The sequence below is a fragment of the Pyxicephalus adspersus genome, chromosome 12, assembly GCF_032062135.1.
Source record: "Pyxicephalus adspersus chromosome 12, UCB_Pads_2.0, whole genome shotgun sequence".
Classification (NCBI taxonomy): domain Eukaryota; kingdom Metazoa; phylum Chordata; class Amphibia; order Anura; family Pyxicephalidae; genus Pyxicephalus; species Pyxicephalus adspersus.
The window spans coordinates 24,268,041-24,279,923 of record NC_092869.1 but is presented as its reverse complement, the minus strand read 5'-3'; the positions used below and the strand labels follow the sequence as shown (position 1 = coordinate 24,279,923).

At 37.7% G+C, this 11,883-nt stretch overlaps 1 protein-coding gene across 1 annotated transcript; it reads left to right on the top strand.

Moving 5' to 3' along the window:
• The first annotated feature begins 230 nt into the window (after positions 1 to 230).
• On the top strand, positions 231 to 10,540 carry MBIP (MAP3K12 binding inhibitory protein 1). The gene is made up of 4 exons (XM_072428090.1): positions 231 to 394; positions 4,105 to 4,224; positions 8,436 to 8,651; positions 10,315 to 10,540. The coding sequence occupies exons 1-4, from the start codon at positions 308 to 310 to the stop codon at positions 10,444 to 10,446; spliced, it is 555 nt and encodes a 184-aa protein (XP_072284191.1). The 5' UTR covers positions 231 to 307; the 3' UTR covers positions 10,447 to 10,540.
• Positions 10,541 to 11,883: the final 1,343 nt, after the last annotated feature.

Below are 11,883 nucleotides of genomic sequence, written 5' to 3'. Positions count from 1 at the left end.
GGGGACTATGACACTCAATATATAGTGTATTATGTTGTTTATTAACTCATTTATCGGTCACACAGTCTTCATGACCTCCACCACCAACCAGGAAAACCGTCCATTGACTGTAATGAGGAGACAATTATTACCACAGCTCCCTGCCACAACCCCTGACTCACACCACCCCGAACTCAGCGCCCAAACTAACCAGCCAATCACTGCGCGCTGACGTCATCACGTGTGCGCCGGTCGCGTTGCTATGGTTTCTGGCAGCCCCCGGCCTGGTTCTGTGTGGTGAACTCGTTCAGAAGCTTTTATCGGAATAATGGCGGCTGGAGTGGAGAGGGCGGCGGAGGCGAATAAGGGGGCGCTGCAGGGAATCCTGGAAGCCTTACACGGCTGTGTGGGGAAGGTGAGCTCCGGAATAGGGAGCCCGGTTCTGTCACAGCACATTGTTCAGCTGTGTATTCTTTGTGTGGTGTGCAATGGCCGGCTGCAGTATAAACAGCAGAGGTAGCTGTTCTTGTATGGACACTGCCTCCCATATCTGATTATATATATATATATATATTTATCATTTAGGCCTGAAGGAGAATTTATTGTACAGCGCTACGTAATATGTTGGCGCTAAATAAATCCTGTTTAACAATAATAGGTGTCTGGTGGAAGCAGATATTTATATTGTGGTCTTTGGTGTCCATGGATGGGAGGGATAATTGGGCTGCTCTCCCATACTTTGTAATTTTGGGGTCCTTAAATATTTAAACAAATAAAAAAGTGTTTATATATTACATATATAAACACACAAATGTCTTCCATGCAGCTTATGGATAGTTTTCATTCTCCTCAGTGCTGCCATTTTTAATGCTGGCGCTCGCTCTCCTCTGTCATCCTGTGGCTGGGTTTACACACATTATGTGACACAAGCTGGTGGGATAATGATCTTCCAGTTACAGCATGAGCGGCACATGGGTCATATATCTCACATGTGCGTGTCCAAAGCTGTGATCATATACATCCGGGTGTCCAACAGGTAAATAGTGATCTACAGGTAGATCGCAAAGACAATGCGAGTGGATCGCGGAGCCCTGCCTTTCAAAATAAACTCTACCGCGCACAGGAGTTATTAAGTCCTTAACTTAAGTTTTTATTGTTGGTAGATCATTGTAACTTGGTCATTTTAAAAGTAGCTCGCAAGCCAAAAAAGTATGGGCACCCCTGATGTACAGTGTTCAACCCAGAAATGGTAATCTGGGTGGCAGGTAGGTGTCAGCCCCTGTATTGTGACCCAACTTTTCAGTAACCTCCCAAAAACATGTCAAAAATCATGACATAAGTGACCTGTGGATATTATTTAAACCACATCCCAGTTAAACTATTTACCTAGTAAAGGAATTTGAAAATTCCAACTTTTTAAATATTGGAAGGGATGTTTTGTGGTATGTTTACAACATATTTTTTTTACCAGATTGTCAATTAATTTTATTAAAAAACATGGTATTAACAAAGCAAGATAAAAAACATACCATATTTACAAATGTCACAACCTCCTTCTCACGTCTATACCTACATTTCATAAAGATGACATAATTGTGAATTTACATATAGGCACATGTGAATCCTCTTTTTTTGTTCTACGCGTTTTACAGAACTCTGCTTCCTCAGGAAATGGAGGTGAGTGTTCATCAGAACATTAAGTTATGTATTATATGTCTGGAATCGTATAAAAAATCATACAACCATACAGAACATCCCTTCCAATATTCAAAACGTTGGAAATTTCTCCTGCTGTGAGTTAGGAATAGCGACCGGCCTCAGAAAAGAAACAGAAGACAAGTGACGTTGGGACTTCAATTCCCAGCATTGCTTGCGTCCATGGAACTACCCAATGCAGAGCCGCATAGGCAGAGAGCTGTTTCATAGACGCGAGTGGTGCCGGGATTGCAGTTCCCGGCATTACTTGCGTCTGTAGAACTCTGTGGACCCCAGTGATGTCCTGAATTGTGGTAGCGGCATCACTCGCTGCAGAAGGCATTGGCGGGCAGGGGGGCCCAGATGCCATTCATTTTCCCAAATCCTCCAGATTTGGCCCCCGGGGCACAGTTTGACACCCCTGCCTTAACCCATTGACAATTCAGAATTGAAATCCTTAAATTACTTTGCATCTCAGTGTTATTGGTCAGTAGGACAAACAATGAATCTACCCAGCAATTAAAACTTGACAGGGTTCTAACCCTTCTCTAGTAGATCTGAAATTTAAATCCCCAGGGTTGGCAGCGGAATAGTTGTCCACATTAGCTTTGGCTTTATGTTAAATGTATTTCCTAATTACAGCCAGAAAGGATGATATAACTAAGGATTGCAGGCCAATTTGCATGAATATTTTGACTTCTGAAAGATTTTTTTTTCAAATGAATGCTTGCATAGATTGCTTAGGTGTAAATGTTTGTCAATAAAGGGGAAGCTAGAACATCTTAAGGGGTGGCTTGTGACCAGGTCTTAGTAACAACTGTGTGGCTAGTTAGAAGATTGGTACAGACGACTCACCTGGCACTACAGAGTTGCTCCCATGTTGGCTGAAACCCTGTAGGAGAATTGAAATCACTGTGGGTCGCTTATCCTTCAACTGGAGATTTATTTTGTGTTCTTATAGTCTATCTGGATTAGAAGGTTGCTTGATTTGGCTGAAACTCCAAACTGGGTATCCTAAAAAGGGGTAAATATAATTAAAAAAACAACTCAAATTTAACCCCAGAGGCAATGTTTACAGCTTGTTGCATTCTTTGGTTTCAACATACACTTGGCTTGGCCACAGAGAATAATCATCCTTGGCGAGGACACAAAGATTAGCGTGAAGACCGTCCTAATGAAACATACCTGAAAACTACTAGAAAGCGAATAATTCATATTTACACACTGCAAACCTTAGGGAGGTCTGGGAGGTAGGAACAGTAAAATGCCTTTATTTGGCAACAGTGGAGGAAAAATAAAAAGAGAGTGCAATTTCACAACTCAAATTACACAACCTTCATATTCAGCATATTACACAAGGCTTTACACAGTGCAATGTTGTATCACTAACTGTTCATAGATAAATGTTAACACACATAGACTAGATGTTTTGGTTCTAATCAATGCTGTACCTTTTAGTTTGATTTGTGATTTGCTTTGCCCTAGAGGTACACATCCTCCTATGGAGTAGCCAAACCCAATCGGGTGCCCTGCTGCCATTTCTGATTTCCAATGATTACGTAAGCACAGTGCAGCAAATGGCTCATGTTTTCTCCTCTGGCACCTAAAGTTACTGTATCAATATAGGGTTAGTTGTGAAGATCTACATACTTTCTAAAAAAGTCACTATGCTTACCTTTCCGAAGGCCCAATTTTTTTTAAATATCATCTCTTATTCAAATAATAGGTATGTGGAGCAAATTTCCTCATTGCTGTTTAGTCATGGTCTGCAGTAACAGTGCAGAATGGCCTGGGGCTCTGGTGATAGCTAACCAAGCCTTAGGACAAAATTCTTCTTTATTGCTCTTGGCACTAAAGTTTGAAATGTGGAGATGATGCCTTACTACAAGAATTTGATATTTACAGTGACTAGGGACTCTCAGTTACAGTTCCCATAGCATAGGAAAGCAAAAATCTGATGTAAAATGTTTTATTGACCATGTTCCCCGGCATCACTGGTTGTATTGAAAGACCTAATATAATTTAAAAAGGTAAATATCTTTAAATACTTTTTTGCTTCAGTATTTATAATGTGCAACTTAAATTATGTGCATTTTAGGCAAAAATTTAGAAATGGCGAGGGATAGATGTTCTTTATATGCATGCCTTTATCATGTGGTGCTGCACACAGTTGGTAAAACTATTATATTATTACTATTATATACAATTTCAGATGCAGTAAGTAGAGTATGATGTAGTTATACATGTGTGTTTTAATGTTGGAATCTATTTAAAAAAGGGTGCATATTTAGTGGAATGCCTTTAAATAGTTAACTGACACCTGCGCAGCATTCTCCATGCAGACATCTGGCTGATATGAGCCATGCAAGTAGAGTATGTAAATTCAGCTATTTAAAATGTAGATTAACTTGTTTCTGTTTTTCTTCCAAGCTTCAACAGTCTGAAGATGCAGTGAGGTTTACTATTAACTGGGATAAGATTCAGTGCCTTCCAGATGTGGGCCCTGCATTCCTGTACAGTGTTCTTCAGCAGCATATATCTGATCTGCAGGTAATCTCTACTTTTTTTCAATATATAATCGTGTAGCGTGTTCAGTACTAAAGAAAAGTATATATACTTTTTAAATCAAGAATTTTATTAATGCCAGCATATGCATTTTTGTCCTCTTAAAAAAAATACATTCATTGACCATAAATACCCATTTAGCAGCTCTTAGACCGAGTTATCCAGTTATTTTCAACTGCTGTTGCTGGCTATGACATAGCTCCACTCCACCGCACACCTAATATACAAGCAAACCACGCTTCCAAAGGAATTTATTGTAGTTACTGTTACACCGACTTAAAACACATACATGTAGTCAAGCCAATCTCCAGTGTCTTGTCACCAGACCTCTGCCCTCATCCGCTGATGCCTTTCTCCCCACCCTGAGGCCTAATCATAGAAGCCTTCAAAGAGTTAGTTCTTTGCCATTCTAATATTGATTCAATTCTCTACAATAAATCTAGCCATAAAGAGTTTTCTAAGCTGTTGCCAAGAACGTTCCATTTGTAATTCCTTGATGACCTGTGTTTTTGCCATTTTGTACTGCTATATATAGGTTCTTCCTGTGTTCTGCCAAAACAGAGTCAGCAAGAAAAACATGTAGTGCTAAATATTTGGATGTAAAAGAAATTTTTTAGGACCTTGTTGGTATATAGTTTGAAATAGGATTCCTATTTTAGCCTATTTCCCAATAAGCCATATGAAAAAGACATTATCAGATTGTGGAAGGGGTCAATTTATGATACATGGCAACACAAAAAGCTACAGCTAACATATTTTAAAGCACTTTACAAAGTCCATTTTTCTCATTTGTAGAATTATTTAGTCAATGGGATTACATAAGCGGGAAGAACATTTATTTAAAAATATATATTGCTAGGCCCACCATAAATGGAATCCACATAAGCTTATCAAAAACATGTACATATACTGTAGATTTAGCTAAACATATGTAGACAATTTACCATTCAAATGCCAAAGCTTGAAAATCAACATAAAATATGTCGGTTCATTTTGCCAGTGAAAAATTTTCATTCATTTTCCAACTTTTGGAAATCCATGCTGTTAATGCAATAGACATTGCAGTAGTTCAAGCTTAATAAAACCCATTTTTAAAGCATACCTCTCATAATACACTTACAGAGTTGCATTGTTCTCTTTGAATCCTTCAGCCTGGCTTTGAGATTATATTTTTGTATGTGCCACCCACCAGAACACATGAGATGGACCAAGCTTTTAGTTTCTTTGTATATACTTACAATAACAGTTAAGTTGGTAAAATATAATTTTTTTTCAGAATTTTAAAGGTGCCTACCAAACAAAGCACTAATAATAAAATTATAAAATCTTGAAATATTATGTGATTCTTTAAAAACAATCAAACAGCGAATTATATTGATAGATGTTCATCATTACACAATGCATTCCATAATACTGAATATTTATGTTCTTAATATATTGCGTTTCCATCGTCCTTGACGCGTTTCACCCAAAGGCTTCCTCAAAGGACATAACTTATTAATCGCAACAATGTTATCTATTTCAAAGCAGGAAAATAAAACATCTTATTATTTGTTCTGAGTAGGTGCATCTCTTATCTTCATGGTTTCATTAAAAGCACAATATGGAAATCAAATAATAGAATGTTTTATTTTTCTGCTTTGAAATCGATAACATTGTTGCGATATCCTTCTGAGGAAGCCGTTGGTGAAATGCGTCAAGGACGATAGAAACACAATATAATAGGAACATAAATATTCAGTAATGTAATGCATTGTGTAATGATGAACATGTATCAATATAATTCATTCTTTGTTTGATTGTTTTTAAAGAATCACACAATAATTCGAAATTTTATCATTTTATTTTTGGTGATTTGTTTGGTAGGCACCTATAAAATTCCAAAAAAATAATATATTTTACCAACTTGGCTGTTATTGTAAGTGCATACAAAGAAAGCTAGAAGCTTGGTCCACCTCATGTGTTCTGGTGTGTGACACATACAAAATATATTTATATTATAATTTTAATATTGGTAATTTGATTGATAGGTAACTAAAATCCTGAAAAAATCAAAAATTTATAGTATGTGGTGCCACTTTAAAATACTCCCCCTGACTAATCTTTGAAAAAAAAATGTATATAATATTTGCCATAAATGATTGTCTTGCACCTAAACAAGTAAATGTACAGTGATGTGTGCTGCTTTCCACACTTATAAAAGATCAGTGTCTTCTGTAGCCTTGACAGAAAGGCAATGAGTGTTACATGTGTCAGAATCCAGAAGTATGCATTCACACAAAGAATAAAAAATTGTTACAGTTCTGGCTGGTCTGTTACTCCAGAACACATGAGGACTGTGTATAATAATGTATACTCATGCCTTCATACATAAGGCCTTTGTCATGGGAAAAATGTTATATGGCCAATAAATTGAATGGCACTAAAAGGATTGTCACTCTTCTTTCTGAGGAATCTGAGGCATCTCTCTTTGAGGCATGTTTACAGAAGGTGTTCTTTTAATTTTGATATACTTGGAGTATTACCTCTTAAAGTGAAATGTATAGGAGGTAAACTTTGACGCTGGCTTAGAAACGTAAAGATGGTTATAATAATATGAAATGACTGTGCAATAGCAGCTGTGGATACAAGAAAGCGTTTGACAGGAGATATACCATTTAAAACCTCCAACCACAGTGGACTTTCTTTTTTTCTTTTTGTTTGTCTCAGAAAGTAAATGATGGTAGCCAATTTATATTCACACACACGCATCTCTACTTGCATATCCTTGAAGTTTAATCTGTCACCATTGTCATTTATACTTATACATTTTTAGGGATTTAAAATACTCCTCAAAAATATTTTAATTTCCACCTCCTGTGTCATGGTTTGTATCTGTCCATTGTTTGCAACCCCCTCTTTAGTGTACAACACTGCACATTATGTTGGCACTTTATACGTACAATTTATAAATAACCGAGAAGTCAAAAATGGGAACTAACTTATTAAGATCCAATTAAGAGTAAGGCTTAGGTCAGTCTTATTGCTCACGACCAAGTCATGATTCAACCAGAAAATGTATTAAAGGGACATAACATTAAAAGGTGGCATATCAATGGAGAACCACAGATGCAAAATAAAAAGCATTAGTCGGGTCAGTTACATCACACATTAACATTCAACAGCCAAATATCAGACCTGCAGCATTTTTTGCTAGTACCCCACACTTCATAGAAGTGCCTTAACCCCATATTGTGATGTGCTTTAGGGTGCCATGCACAATGAATTTCAGTTCACTGTTGCACATAATGTATGTTACTGAAGAACAGTGTTGGATACAGACCCTTAAAATATAAATAAACTCTTACAATAAACTTTGTTTTTTCTTCCACTTTGGACAGGTAAATCTGAACTCTGGATTCTAATTTATTACAAAACTCTACACGTTCCTCTCCTGTACTAAACTACTTATTCTGATTTTAGTGCACACTCAGATTCTCACATTCAAAGTTTATAGCAAGACAGCTTGTTCCTGGCTGCAGAATGCCCTGCATCATCTAGCCGTTTCTTTCTACCTGACTAAATGTCTGTATCCACCTATTTTATTCATTGTTTCATATTCATTGGGTTTCAGTTCTTTAAATCACCAAGGCTCTGCATTTTATGTCGGTCTTGCCTACTGCAGTCAGTAACCAATTGCACCATTCATGTCTACAGATTAAAGGGATTTTGTAATTTCTCCCAAGAAGCAGCCCACTGCTTGCATCAGGGCTGAGGGCTAAGAGAAATACCAAGGTTTTTACCTGCAATACACATGGTCTATGTAAGCAGTTTAAACTTTAGCTGTAACCATACAATTGAAATAATTTTGTTATACCTGTTTAATAAAGCCAAAAATATACCCTGACAGAAAAATTTCAAGTCCAGTACTGTCTTAATTGTTATCTCAAATAGTGTTCCTGGTTCACTGGTTACCTTTGTGAACTACAGAACACCTTCCTTTGGTATAGAGATGAATTAAGTTGAGAATTGTTTTACAGTTGTGACAATGATGCTTATCCCTATTATAGTACATATTGCTGTAACATCTAAGAACTGTAAGCTACAATATGTTCCATTCTTTATTTACATCTATTAAATGGATACTTATTGTTGGATTCTGGCAGGTTTTACAGGTTCTTTTTTTATTTAGCTAAGCCTGTACTTGTTCATTTTAGCCCCTTTTAGCTCACCTTCAGTCTCTAGCCACTGGTAAAGAAGAGAAGAATATCAGCTCAGAGGATGCTGTAACCAATCTCCCTACTGCAGATGTGGAAGAAACTAAGAAGGCTGATTCTGAAGTTGCCTCCAAATGTATTCCAGAGAAAGGGGTGCCAAACACCAGCTGTTTAACCGATCCTGCCGTTGTACAGATACAAGCAGGAAAATCAGAGGTAAAACTTAATTTTAATGTAACAATAAACTGGCAAATTGCAGAATAAAATAAGAAATTTATATTTAACACCTGGGGACCTATTTATACATGACACACAGGATTCACTCATTCACAGTTTTTCGAATTAAATTCTGGTACATAAACATTTAAATCCTGGGTAAAAACTGCTCAACCCAGAAATATTTTTAAGCTGGGTGGGAAGAAGTTTTAGGTGGGTGGCAGCCCCTGTATTGTGAACAAAAACCTTTAGTAACCACCCAAAAACAGCCGGGTGGGTGCTGAAAAGTGCCGGGTGGTGCACCCAGCTAAAGGGGCCTGGGGAGAACCCTGAAAAATTGTGTGAATCCTTTTTAAAGGATTCACACATAATGCCTTCATCATCCAGGAACTCTGGCTGCATAAGTCTGGGCATTGTTTTACAGCAAGAGGAATCTATTCCTCACTGGACCAGTGTTAGATTTGTCATATTATGCAATGCTGCAAATACACAAAAAGGCTTTTTAAAGTAGAACTATTCCCTTCTCCAATGTTGTCCACAAACTTCCATACCAGCAGATGTACTCTGAGTTTTGCATGCTTGGCTCATTGTACATTCTAAGGAAATTTTCAGGTAAGAATTCTTGATGGAAAAATAGACATCATTTGTCTCCATCACTAAAATCCTCCCTGTTCACATATTTCCTTTTGGGTTAGTATTATTAGCCTGCCGCAGTTCCCATGGATTACAGTATACATTCCTCAAAATATACATAATTGTATCTTCATTAATCATATCCTGCCTGCTCACAAGTTTCCTTTAGGGTATATATACAGTGCTGCATAATATGTTGGCTCTATATAAATCCTGTTCTATTAAAATAATAATAATAGGGGAAACATGTAAGTGACACACTGTAAGCATCAGATACTTCCCACGACTGGAGATCACTAATGCATCATGAGTCTTTAAGACATAAGCAGATAGAAAAGTAAGAATGCATCTGCTTTTGTTACATGCTGCGTCAAGTAGGGACATTCTAATAGCCAACCTGGGATAATGTGGATGCATTGGTGAGATGCAGTAAATATTTTACACACATACCCACCTACCTATGGGGATAATCACCTTCATTCCATGTGGCTGAGGCTTTTTATGTCCTTTGTTAATTTAGTTGCCCTCACAGTATAACAGTGGCAAACTGAACATCCACAACCGTTCCTCTTATGTAATGCAACTTTTCCTTATTAAATGGACTGTAGGTGCTGTACTTTGCCACGGTACATTTTTGATTTGATAATATGCATAAAATAGAGCCTTTCATTGCAGCCACTCAAAAAGTTGTAGTTTAAGAGGATGCAAACTTTACCCTGACATATACCGTCAGGTAAACATTTGTATTGGACTCTTTTATTGTGTTTTTTTTCTCATAGAACTAAGTCACTTTTTACCTATATTTTTCCTTGACATAAGTCTGCCTTGAGATGCTGTGATATTGCTGTCTCTACAGTGCTCTTCACAGCTCTTCTCCACTTTAGCTTTCAGAATTTCATTTTTGAGTGTCCGAAATCAAAGCCAAGTTTCTAAAGTAGATGGCCGCACGCATGCTGTGTGGGGTTTTTAACACAGCTGATTCCAACTCCCCCCTCACTGCTTTCTTTCCTCCCGTGTTTCCTCCCTGTAGATCGACAGAAGGATATTGGCATTCATCGAGAGAAAGCAAGCAGAGATCAATGAAAACAACGTCCGGGAGTTCTGCAACGTTATTGATTGTAATCAAGGTAAATGCTCCTACAGTCACTCCATTTCCCAGTGATCTCAGTCAGAGATATGACTCGAAATGCCTGCTCTCTGTCTGATTCATGGCTTTTTACAGCTAGCGGCTCACTTTGATTCACCAGCAGGAAAGAGCGAGATGGAATTGAAGCACAAACACACCATAAACACCAGCTTAGTTTCATTTTTGTTGCATATTAAACAGAATTGCAGCAAAAACTGACTGTTACTTGTTTTAAATTTCAACTGGCATCCTGTAATATAAAAAACATATTAATCATAAAAACAATCCGTCTCCAAATATTCTTTAGGAAATACGATCTTATATTTGTATTAACATTTTTTTTAGCTGTGTCTCCAATGTGACCAATTTCTTCTGGGTAATTTCACCTAAATATATGTTATATTCAAGTTGAATTCTTGCCATGGAAATTGAATTGTTTTTTCAATAGCCATATAAATACAAAGAAAATAAATTCTTTCTGAGCACCAATGCCTTTGTAAATCCAGGTATTACCTTATAAAGGTAGCAATAACTTTGCTCTGCAGCCCATAGCCTGGGAGAGCAAATTTCTAATAGGTACCCATAGTTCTCCCCAGAGGGTTTTAGCTGGTTGCTCCGCCCAGCTGCTTTGAATATCCCGCCCAGCTCTCCTTTGCAGCTCTCATCCTGTGCACGTATCTCAATGAGGCTGCTCTGTGTTCTGTGTCATCCTTTCAGAGGATTGTTGCTGGGATAAGAGGTGAGCACATACAGTTCAGCCTTCATGTGAAGGAGACACAGGCAGCCCCGCCCCCATCTCATAGCACAAGCTCGGATTACTATTTAAAAAAAGCTGTGAGATAAAGAGCTGTGTATAAAGTCTGTATGTCATTCTGCATCCTCATAGCTCTCTGTGTACAAACCTCCATATCTCCTAATATGTATGTCACAATGACCTGTAATTTTCAGGGTGTACAGCGGACCCTCATAGATACTAGTTACTACAATTGCAGCCCCCCAGTTTTAAAGAATTTCAAGACATGGGGATCGCAGTAAATCGTCATAAATCTATACCTATGAAACTACTATCTGCTTCTCTTTGAAGCCCAATTTCTCTTAGGGTGGGGGTACAAAACTGAAAATATAGGTGCAAGTGTCGGGCACATTCTCTCCTTACAATCTCATTACTACAGCATCATTAGAACATAAAACACCCTGCCCATTAAAATGGGCTTCCCTAACCTGTTACACATTCCTGTCCACTTAACTAACATTCTGAACTACAATTGGGGAATGGTGAGGTGTAAGAAACCAAAAATATAGGTACAAGTGGGGAACATCTGTGACTAACATCCCTTAAAACTTCACTATGGCATCATTAGAAAATGAACTCTGCCCACTAAATTTTATTGAGGTTAAGGTACTGTAAGGGTACAGTCATGTGTAACAAGGAAGTGCATTTTGATGGACAGTTTTTTTTTTTTTTTTTTTATG